The sequence below is a fragment of the Dicentrarchus labrax genome, unplaced genomic scaffold (assembly GCF_905237075.1).
Source record: "Dicentrarchus labrax unplaced genomic scaffold, dlabrax2021, whole genome shotgun sequence".
Lineage (NCBI taxonomy): Eukaryota > Metazoa > Chordata > Actinopteri > Moronidae > Dicentrarchus > Dicentrarchus labrax.
In genome coordinates, this window is record NW_026136701.1 from 17,805,714 (window position 1) to 17,817,122 (window position 11,409).

Genomic DNA, 11,409 nt, shown 5'->3' on the forward strand with positions numbered 1-11,409 from the left:
TGACTGTACGTGCATCTGATATTCTCTGTATGTATGTAGGGATTAGTTTATTGGGTTTAATCTCTGCTAGATTCATCGAAAGATTCCCTCCCCCCATTCACTTATTTTTTAATATCAGTATATCTTGCCCCCTCCATCTGTCACTCTTTCTCAGAGATATATATATATTTATCTTTCAGCCTATCTATCCTCCATGTTTCTCTCCTCTCATCCAGCCCTCATTTCAGTTTAAACTGCTTTTTCTCCTACCCTATCCTCTCCTTCTCTTCCTTGCACTCTTTCTCTTAATCTAATTTCCCTCCCTTTTAGATAGAGGTGCCGATCCTTGGTAGAAGTCAGATAACAAGTAATTCTATTTATATCTTATTGTATTATATTGTTCCAGGGAAAGATGCTTGACAACATTTTTCCTGCTTCCATTCATGCCAATAAAGCTGTTTTTGATTTGATTTGAGAGAGACAGAAGGAGAAAGCGATGCAGAGAGAGAAGAGAGATCCTCACTAGTCAGTTCTGACAAGACGCTGTGGACTCAGTGGTCCATGTCGGACTGAAGTGTCAACTCCAGTTGTACGTCCAAGCATATCATTAAGAAAACGTCTTTTGTTGCAGTCAGTCACTGCTATCTTTTGAAAGGGCTGTGTGTTTTTGCACACATCAGCTCTTTCTCTGTTCACAGACAAAAAAAAGAAGGCATTTTTAAGACAAGAGTGTTGTAAACATGTTGTTAGACACTCACACACCGTGGCCTCGTTTCCATCCTGACTGACTGCAAAAACTGATACTACAACAAGGGTGACAGGAGAGCTTGTGTTACGAATCCGTTGTAATGCCAGAGGTTGCATCACAAACTGAAGCGCAGCAGCCGCACCGTGTAACTGTCTGACACACTGTGTGAATTATTTTCCCATCTTAATACTAAAATCACAGCAGATTCTAACGTAAGAGCCGATTCTGATGTAACCGTTGAATAACAGCCAATAGGGGAAGGGAGATTCCAGCATAATTCAAACAAACCGAGGTGGATGTGATATATACTGTACTACAATTCACTGAGTCACAGTGCGATGCAATAGCACCACCTGTTGGTCGAGATCTACACAGTAAAGGAAACTGGATGTGTACTTCAATTTACACAATCCAACACAACAGTTTCTTCTCTCTGATTTCAGGTTATTGAACATGTAAAGTTACCAAGAGGGGGAGAGAAAAAAAAGAGAACTTATAGACATCAGGCTCTTAACATCCTGTGGATTTTAATGTGGATGTTGATATTAGCAGTCACTCATTATATAGCACCTTATAATCGCTTTCCCCATGTGTGAGCACTATTTCTTCTCTCTCGTATTACTTCCAATATGTATTTACATTATTTTGATTTCCTGATTGCTCTCTGCATTGATTTATTCTCATGTTTTGTGATGTGTTTATTTCCTTTCTCTTATTCATTTGGACCTCGGGATCCATGATTGTGAATTCCAGTTCCCATGTGTAACTGCGTTTCAGTGGTTCGGGACTCCAGCAGGGGGTCGCTAATAGATTTGAGGGATCACTAGATGATTAACAAAAGAGGAAAACCTGTTAATGCAACACAAAGTCATGTTGTTGTTTTTTAAGTTGTTCTTTGATTTGTAGACTTGTAAATTAGTAAAATAATTGTAATCAAACACACTGACATACCCATTTAGACCCACACAAACAGCAAAGAAGATTTTACTTTGAAGTTTTCCCAATTTTGTTTTTAATGAAATTGTCCCCCACCTCCCCCATTTCCCTTTACCTCTCTCTTCCATCTTCCCCAACCCTCCCACCTCTCTGTTTTTGTTTCACCCTCCAGATTTAATAAAATACAGAACACGAAGAACACGATGAAGAAGGACGGCATCAGCTCTCTGACCTACAGAGTGATTCAGGTCAAGAGGTACCCTCTGTACACAAATATCTCTGTGGAGATCGGCAAACCACCACCCCGGCCTTTTAAGGGCTAGACAGAGAGAGAGAGAGAGAGAGGGAGAGGGAGAGAGAGGAAGATGAGGGGGTCAACTCACCTTGACTGGAAGAAAAAAATAAGAAGACGAAGAAGAAGAGAGCTTATAAGAATGAAACAAAGAGGGAACACATATCCCGGAAAGATACGGGAGTGTAAGAGAGAGGAAAAAGTCAAAAGCACACACTGGTCTCTTTCTCCCTCTTTACCCCTCTCTTTGTTTTTGTTTTTAGATTTCAGCCATTTCTTTAACCAGGACTCAGGCTCTTTCCTCCTACAACTTTTTCAAGCAGCCAATTGCTTCACACCTCCTACCTTTACCAGTCAGTGACTTCAGAATTAAAGAGTGTGGACCAAAAGCTCAAATATCAGTGGCTGACCAAAAGGGTGCCATCAAACTTGCTGAAAGCTGAAACTTTGTTTTGTGTGTTTTTTGTGTTTCCATTAACAATCATTTGTAGACTGGAGGTGATTCAATGGCATATCGACGGAGGATATTGACGGGAGCTATTGTTGGATGATTTCATTTGAAACTTTGGAACGTTTTCATGGCCTGTTCTGAAATACTGGACAGCATCGAGTTGGATTTCTTGGAATATTTGACCAAGGTCATATAGAGAGAAAGAAAAAAATGGGCTTTATACGTGGATGCACAGACAGAAACACCTGCTGGTTTCCACTTGATGGACAACAACCTTACAAATGCCATCAAAAATGTTACTTTCCAAGCATTCACAGTGATGGTCAAGGTAATGGAGATTTCCATTAGTTGTAACATTAACTAAATATGGTGACATGCAGTGATGGTCGATGGTATTTCATATGATGGATTACATTTCAAAGAAATCAGCTGACTCACAGACGATTGAACATTTACTTTTTTGTCAGGGAGTCACCTGTTTGGATCTACTTACTCAATCAAATCCTCCGGTATCAATTAATGAATGTGTATTGTGCCTGCATCTACCGCAGGAGACTCAAAAACAGTGCTGGGACACGCTGATAAAACATGTTCGTCAGCAGCAACAAACTCCTGAGAACTCTCTTTTCGTTCTCTTTTTTATATATATAAACTAAAACTTTGGAAATGTACTTAGTGGAGTGACGGAAAGGTTTCACAAACAAAAGTAAACATATTGAAGAGATGAAAAGTTTTCTCCTGTGCTGAATGCGGCGTGGTGGAACATTTGAAATCAAATCGAGGAACTGAAGACAACAAGGCAAATATATACTGAGTCAGTCATGATTGTAACCCCATGTGACACATATTGGAGATTAGGTTCCTGGAAACTTGTGTTTTTCCACCCCACTTGAAGAAGGTTTTATTTTGGTAATCCGTGCTTTAAAGGTACATTTGTGTCTGGACAAGATGTAAATGGCCTTGAGGTACAATAATATTCCTTAAGGTACAGATTTGATTAAGTAGAAATATGTATTTCTAATTAGAAAATTGGAAGTTTACCATATTATAACATATATGGGACACCACTGGGGTTTAACATCAGAAATGAGCTGTCAAGATAAAGTCATGACTCATGTTTTACAGGGGGAAAGCGTGGATACAAAAGCTCTTGTAACTTTTACACTGGCTCTACAGACAGCACTAGGAGAAAAGTAATGAATTTTGGAGGTCACTTTTATTCTACAATGTAACCTGGGAGTCAGATTCTTTTTTTTTTTTTTTAAGTATCACAATTCATTAAAACTCAATTGAAACTGTTACTATGCCATTTTCTCTCTCTCTCCCTCCGTGCTATCTTTTTCTTTCAATCTTAGGCCATCATATCCGGAAAGAGGAAATTATGAGGCGATCTTCTCTTGGTGGAAATTGTGAATTTTAAGGCAGTAATGAGAAGTTATCGTTTGAGTGGTTTGATTGACATCTCTATTGCAGCTTCAGATTTTTTTCATCATCTGCTGTCAGTTCTGTTGTGAAATTTTCATTTTAAAACTTTTTTTTTGCCTCATATGAGTTTCATAACTTTCCCCGTGTGAATAAGGAACAAACACAATATTTTATCATGATTTCCTTTATCAGAATATTGAAGCCTTTGACTGTTGTATGCTTTGATACATCACTCTTCTTCCTCTGTTTTCTTTTTCCTACTGTTGATGCTGTTACTTTTGACGCCTAAACACCAAACTGATGCCTTCAGAAGTTATCTATACTAAGGGGCAGAAAATGTTATTTTTCATTTAAAGGTCATTTTTGTGTGTAAAATCAATCGATGAAGATGTGTGTTTTAAGATGGGTAATATAGAAGTCGAGATCATGAAAAAACCTATACAGAATATTTCCAGACAGACGATTTGTGTGCAGTGCTGTAACTGTTTGAGTTTTGTATCATTCTGAACAATACAGGGCTTTTATTTTGGTGAAAATTGTGTATCTCCTCTTTGGTCAGCCTTGAGGCAAAAATGCTCCCATCTGTTTGGCTCTCCATTATCTTCGCCTCAAGCCTGTTGGGAGGTATGATTGCTCCACACACACACATGCATTCACGCTGTCTTCCCTTTTTTCTTTGCATTATCTCCTCTTTCGTTGCCTTTTCTTTTTTACTCTGCCAGTCCAGGCTGTGTGTGTCAATGGCACTCTGTTGTGCTTTGTGGTGGGCCCACTTCAGGCACAGCTGTGTCTCACAAGAGTGCTTCTTCTTTCAATAGGTATCGACAAGGCCTCTCTTTGTGTCTCTGAATCTGTGCCACTCACTGTATCTTTATTTTTCTATTTATTCTCTCCCTCTCAGCACACATCCCCATCTGTGACTCTCTCTGTCTCTCGCCTTTTATCATTCTCTCCTCCACTTTATCTGACTTTCTTTTCCTTTCTACCCTTCTTCTTTTTCCTTATTTTGATGCTTCAGAGTGCAGAGCTCTCCTGGTGAGTTTCAGTCTCCTCGGTGGGCAGACTACATGTGGAGAGGTCAATATAATCTCTTCTCTATACTGTTTACAGTTTATCCTGTGCAATAGCAGAGATATGTTCACATATTCCCCATATCCTGCTTTAAAGTCATTGTTTTAAAGTGGGACGAACTGTTGTTTCAGTTCAGTTTGTAATGCAGTCATGCTTATCTTTCATCTGTTACCTCTAATTCATCAGTTTTCCCCATTCTTACAGTGTTAAAGGGGAACTTCAGCAATTTAATGTTTTACTTTAATAAAGTTGGGTGTCTTTTGAGGGATAGATTAAACCAAGAATGGTCAAAATTGAAGCAGCAGAGGCAAATATATCCTGACTTTAGTTTCTAGTATGGGTCAAGATAAAAAAAAAACAGAATCCTACATTTCCCACAATGCACCTTGATAGTGTCTTTCACAACATTGCGAAGTTGGAGGAACCACCCTTGGGCGCAGAAGTAAAAGTCACATACATTTTTCCCATAGACAATATTACATGACTCACAGATATTTTTGATGATTCAGATGATTTTACAGTTTTGATTGGCATTTAACTCTCATAGTCAAATCATCAGTACAGAAGATTAACAACTACAACTCCCAAGGTGCATTTAGGCAAAAAACATTTGATGACATATCTTAAAAATCTACACAATCTGCAGGCTAGGTAACTTTGATTTTGATTTGAAATTTGCCAACTAAGGCACCATGTCTTGACAGCAAGAGCAGCTGAGGCTCATGAGTACTGTAGTTTTTTTCAGAGCCGTCCTCCAGACTGCAAACAAACATGATTTTGTTGAAATAATTAAAACTTGTGGTTATAACATAAACCTGCAGTATCATTACATTATCCAGGAGAGTCCCTGTGTTTCTAAGTTAGCTAGCATACTTCTAAAAGCTCCCTCCAGAGCCACAGAAGACATTATACAGCTATTCTTAAAGGTTGAGTCACTCCTCATGACCAATAAACTAAACATCATGCATAAAATCTGTAGAGTTGACCCTTTATAACTGTAGCTTTATCAAGGGTACTCTGACTAATTACAGGCAACTCTTTATGAGGTCAGTTAGATAAAGAAAGTACAAGCTGAGGAGTGACTGGACAAAATGGAGGATATAGCAAGAGAGGCATGACCCCAGTGTGTATAAACAGTAACTTGGGATATAGATGTAAAGATCAGCAGCAGAAACTTCAGCAAAAATAGTATTTGAAACGTTTCCTTTACTTGAGAGAACAACCGTGAGGAGTGCTTGATGTTTCTTATTGGGCTTTTGAAGCTGTTCCAGTTGTCAAGCAAACCTCATGTGGTTAAGTATTTGAAACGTTTTCTTTTAAATACATTTTTTGCTCGTCTGCTGCAGAGAGCTGACAGGACTTTCAGGCCTGTTGGGCATTTTTAAACATTTACTGTATCTCTAGCTATGTTTTTTTTTTGTACATTGAATGTTGAAAATGTTATATCTTATATAGAATGCATTATGTCATATCAAACCTACTTTTTCTATACAATCAATAAATCTGATGGTTAAAGATTATATGTTGTTGTCAGTTGTTTTGTATGTGTCGCTGTGATTGTTTTTTCTCTTTCGGGTTCCTGAAGAAGTCAGTCAAACTCTGGTGGCTGAATAGAAACTTCATGATTATTTTATTTTACGTGCAGACTGAGATAATCCTGGAGATATTTAATGTAATATCGGCGGGTTTTGGCAACCCTGTGTCCTGTTGCCGTGACAACCCACATAAACCTGTTACTGTTGTTTCTGTGCGGTCCCAGTGAGTTGGTGGACTAAAATGCTGTACCGCCTCGTGGATTACATTTGGCTTGTCTTCTGCAGTCCTTCATTTTATCTTTTCTGTCCTTCCTGCCACCCTCCCAAACGTATAAACATATCTTTAATGCTACAAAGTATAGGTGTCGCTTTGTCTCTATTCTACTTTCTGCTTCTTTTATTGTTTTGCAGGGAGCACTAGTCCCAAACTGTCTGCAGAAAAGCTCTGCAGGGAAATCAGGATGGCATCCAAGAGCCAAACTGTTCACAGACTTGTTGAAATGAAGTAAAAAGACACAGAAACAGAAAGTGAGAGATTTTGAACAGAAATATGGTTTAATTTGGAATCTTTTACAAGAAGTTTCGTAGAGCTTGTCTATATTACCAGCATGACACGTGATTTGTGGGAGCAATTCATATAATTTCCCTTTTATTTTAGGCAATAAATTGAAACTCCACTTAAAGGAATAGTTTTTAGCTTTTTTGCCGAGAGTAAGATGATAAGATTGACACAGCCCTCTACTATGTCTGTACAGTAAATATAAGGCTACAGCCAGCAGCTGGCTAACTTAGCTTAGCATAAAGGTTGTAAATGTGGAAAAAGCTAGATGACTCTGTCCAAAGTCAACAAACTCTGCCCATCGATACCTCTGAAGTTCACTTTATGATTATGTTGTATCCTGTTTGTTTAAGCCATATTTAAACCAAAGTGTAAAAAGCCATTTGGGGTTTTTTGTACAGATGAAATAAACAAGATATAAAGTGTTTATAAGTGAGCTTTACAGGGGGCTTGTTGGTGGGTTTTGCTACCTTTGAACAGGGTCAGGCTAGCTGTTTAAAGTCTTTATGCTAAGCTAAGCTAACCAGCTGCTAGCTATAGATTCATATTTACCAAACAGGCATGACATTGGTATCAATCTTCTCAGCTAACTCTCGGCAATAAAATGTCAAAGAATTCCTTTAACCCTGTTTCTTTCTGCTCATTCAGGAGTTAAGATGATAGCTATGTAAGAGCAGCGTTGAGATCTTATTTAGTCTCATTCTTAGACAATGTTGTAAATACAGTAAAAGTGTATTCATTCATAAAGATGAAATAAGATTTAAAACGTGATCATAACCCTAAAAGTTAAAATGCAATCCCAAACCTTGCATAAAGAAGCTTTTCAGGGAGAATTAAAGCTGTCAGTTGTAATGATACACATCATGTAACTAGCAGCTTGGGCGTCTTAAATACGCAGTAAATGAAATGCCATTATAGGGTTCAACACCGCACATAAGCAACAAGATTATTTTTGGTTTCCATTCAAAGGTCCCTCATTAAAGTGGTAGATAATGACACATAAAGGTAGGAAGATGTGCTGCATGTAAAATGACACTTCATGCTGCTTTTCATCACACACTGAAGATCACTCTGTAGGAGGTAAATAACAACAGCGCGCTTTGATAATAGTGGAAATTACAATGAAGGCTGTTTCTATGAAAGGATACACATTCTTTCTCGTGGAAAATGAATAAGGCAGTAAATTACAGATTGTTTTTCCTGCTCTACAGTGTACATGAAGAAATAGCTTTCCATTAAATGAAACCGACTTCACAAATCGCTACATCATCTACAACTACTGTACAGTCATATGTTTGACCATAGTCTCACACATTGTATTTCAATTAGCGTGGAAGTTGAACTGCAGAATTTATAGAACGGTTACAAATTGTTAATTGCTTTGCTCAGCCATTTCCTTGTCTAAATAGCATCACAGCTGTGCATAAATATGGGTGCTGCATCAAACTGTGACAGGTCAAATACAATTTCTCAACATCCAATAATCTTATTGGCTTTGTTATTGTTGTTTACTGTGGGCAGGCAGATAAAATCAAATTAAAAAGGTTAAATATCTGGAGTGAGTGAGCAACCTTTCAAGGGTCGAGTTTGTTTTTTTCTAGTTCTTGTCAGATTTGTTTAATTATGGATTTTTACATAGACGTTCTGCCCCAAGGCTGTTTAAGGATCTCTAAATCAAACATCACTGCAGTCCATATTACTAAATAGAAATAGTTTTAACCCTATTTTCACTGTTTTCATTGGTTTTCAAGGACTGCAATTCATCTTCTTAGCTGGCAGGATACAAGTCGTATCTGTTCTTTACATATAGCCAAATTAACCTAGTAGGGGACACAGAGTAAAAATTGGGGCCAGTACTGATCTTCCACTAACCAGTCCACATGTACTCTATGCTGGAGGGTAACACTACCTGGCCACTAGGTTTCTGTATCTCAGTTAGTTTGTGGTAATCTGAATAAACACAACTTTATTTGGGAATATGCACCATGGAAGCACAAACAACTAAAAATAATAAAGTTCTCCTAGATATTGCTCAGAGCTCATCTGCACAACAGGACCACATTTTATCTAACATAGATAATAATGCAAGGCCTGTCTTTGTCGATATTTTACTTCAGAAAATGTCTTCATAAATTTGCAGTTAATCAAATTGCCAAACCCCCTGCCATGCAGTGAACCCGGAGCTCTGTGAATCCACCTTGTATTTCGGATTTAATATGCAGCTAAGGCCTGATAATGGGGCAGCTGTGTCCACCAAAGTGAAAGACTCACTTGGTCTCATCAGAATTGCAGAATTCTTGAATAAAAACAGTCCTTGTGTTGCAGCTGATCTGCTCTGATGGATTTTAGTGTTTTTATAATTATTTCTTTGGTTCTCGTTCAGCTCTGTTCCAAAAAAATGTTTGAGGTTGCAGATGATCCTTTACGTCTGGCTATACCACTGACATGTTCAGTTGCACAGTAGGGTTCAGCCTGTTCTTAGAGATAGGATGTGTATTGATTGATTCAGCTGGTTTTGTGCTGAAGGTAAATCAGTTTTTCTGGGTGGATGGTTGTTCGGGCGTGCAGTTTTTGAGACGGGAACAGGTGGCGAGACGGTTCCCCTCCCAGTATCCAGCATCTTGGCCATCGTGACAGCGACACTTGGTGCAGGAGTCGACCCAGATGGGCTCTCCTGAGGGAATCACCTGACTGCGTGACGCATTAACGTAGCAGTTAGGACCTGGAGGGAGGTGAGCAAGAGAGGTAAGTGTAACTGCAGCTGTCAAGTGGACAGTGTTGTGTGTACACACTAATCCCTGCATGCAAATTACAACTACATTTAACAGTGGTGCATAAATCTCCTGCTGCATCTCTGAGAGGAGTTTTACTTTTTTTAAACTTCCCTTTTTTTTGCTACTATCGACTTACCCTCCTTGCATTCAGGGCAGCATTTCCCGGGCTGGTAGACGGGGTTGACACATGGTGGAGGGGCACAATCTGCAACTAGACAGCGGGCGATGCCATCATTGTCACAAGTGCACTGCTCACATTCTGACGGCTGGAAAACACACACACATACATATATAAACAAATAGCATGAGACTCAATATGGATCACAATTTCACCAGCACCTCTCACCAATCCCTCCTTCTGCCAACTCAAAAGGGGGCGCCATTTACCTCCAATTCCCTGATGCACACTCAAGTTACATACCAACATTTTTGGAAGGAAATACAGTGAAGAAGATGTAAATAGGCTTATCCTTACAGATTATAATACAAATTTAGGCAAACTGTGTCATGGGTTTATGTTTCATTTTAAAAATATGCTTGTGCATAGCCACATATTTGAATGATAAGGAACAGTAATTGAAGAACAGGGTCAAACCTGCATGAAACAGACCAAGAAACCTGAGGTTTACACATAAACAGTGTCGAGCTGCTGCTCACCTTTCTTTTTATGATACCTGTGTGATAAACACTTTACAATCTGGCTTCACTGCACATTATATAAAGACATTAAATACCTTTCTGAAAACAAAAAAAAATAATTTTGTCCTATGTGTTTGGGCTATTAATAGTGTATATGTCTTTCTTTGATATAATTTATGGTATTATCTTTAACAAAACTTAGAGAAAAGTCAGAAAAGAACAGGGTTTTGAATCTTTGGTGGATATTATGTCTATATTCTGACTGCATATGAGAAAGGACAAAGTAATCTTAAAACATTTAAGGCCATATAATAACAATAATATCTGTAGGGTCATTCACACATGCTGGAAGCCATCACTGACCACCCCCATCTTTGCAAGTCTCCAGGAAGCTTACCTGGAAGTTCTGCCCCAGTTCGTACACCACTCCTCGGTACTCACACCCAATCTTCTCGCACCTGGGGCAGCAGTCGGTGGGATAGTGGCTGACATGGATGCACGCAGCCGGGAGAGCGGTGCAGTCGGTGCGGGAACAGGCGGAGCCCTCGGTGGTGCATTCACACTGGGTGCAGTGATCAGACTCTAAAAAATACCATTCCCCAACGAAGTATATGCTGCCGTTGGCCTCGCAGGTGCTTTCATGCTGTCCGGCGACTGAGAAGCCAAACCCGGCCTGTGCGCAAAGCAGTAGTGCCAAAACGGCTGTGCGTATTCTGCGCACCACGGTACGGCGCTCACTGCAAACCATGATTGATTCACCTTGTCCAAAAACAAAAAGCTTAACAAGTAAGTTAAGTGGACTGGAAGCATCCACTGTAGTTTTTGGTAGACAGGTTATCCAAGTTTACGCAAATGTGAAGGTTGTTACATTGTTACTGAGCGCAAACAATCCCTGGCATTACTTTGTTCCACAGCGGTCTGCTGGGGCTGCGCACTCTTCTGCACAGAGCCCGGAAGGAGGTGGAGGTTGGGGGGGCATAAAGAGGGAAAGTTATACCAC

The 11,409-nt window shown here is 39.4% G+C and overlaps 2 protein-coding genes across 4 annotated transcripts in view; one reads left to right on the forward strand and one right to left on the reverse strand.

Moving 5' to 3' along the window:
- Positions 1 to 6,422, forward strand: part of b4galt2 (UDP-Gal:betaGlcNAc beta 1,4- galactosyltransferase, polypeptide 2) — a 168,063-nt gene extending 161,641 nt beyond the window's left edge. For all 3 annotated transcript variants that reach the window (XM_051401406.1, XM_051401413.1, XM_051401422.1), the window contains exon 8: positions 1,836 to 6,422. In XM_051401406.1, the coding sequence (XP_051257366.1) occupies positions 1,836 to 1,986 (151 nt within the window). In that variant the 3' untranslated portion in view covers positions 1,987 to 6,422. The remainder of the gene's footprint in view (positions 1 to 1,835) is intronic.
- A 544-nt stretch (positions 6,423 to 6,966) lies between these two features.
- zgc:113531 (uncharacterized protein LOC541359 homolog) lies at positions 6,967 to 11,358 on the reverse strand. Its single transcript, XM_051401565.1, has 3 exons — positions 10,807 to 11,358; positions 9,907 to 10,036; positions 6,967 to 9,718 (listed from the first exon to the last, which is right to left on the reverse strand). The coding sequence occupies exons 1-3, from the start codon at positions 11,155 to 11,157 to the stop codon at positions 9,528 to 9,530; spliced, it is 672 nt and encodes a 223-aa protein (XP_051257525.1). The 5' UTR covers positions 11,158 to 11,358; the 3' UTR covers positions 6,967 to 9,527.
- Positions 11,359 to 11,409: the final 51 nt, after the last annotated feature.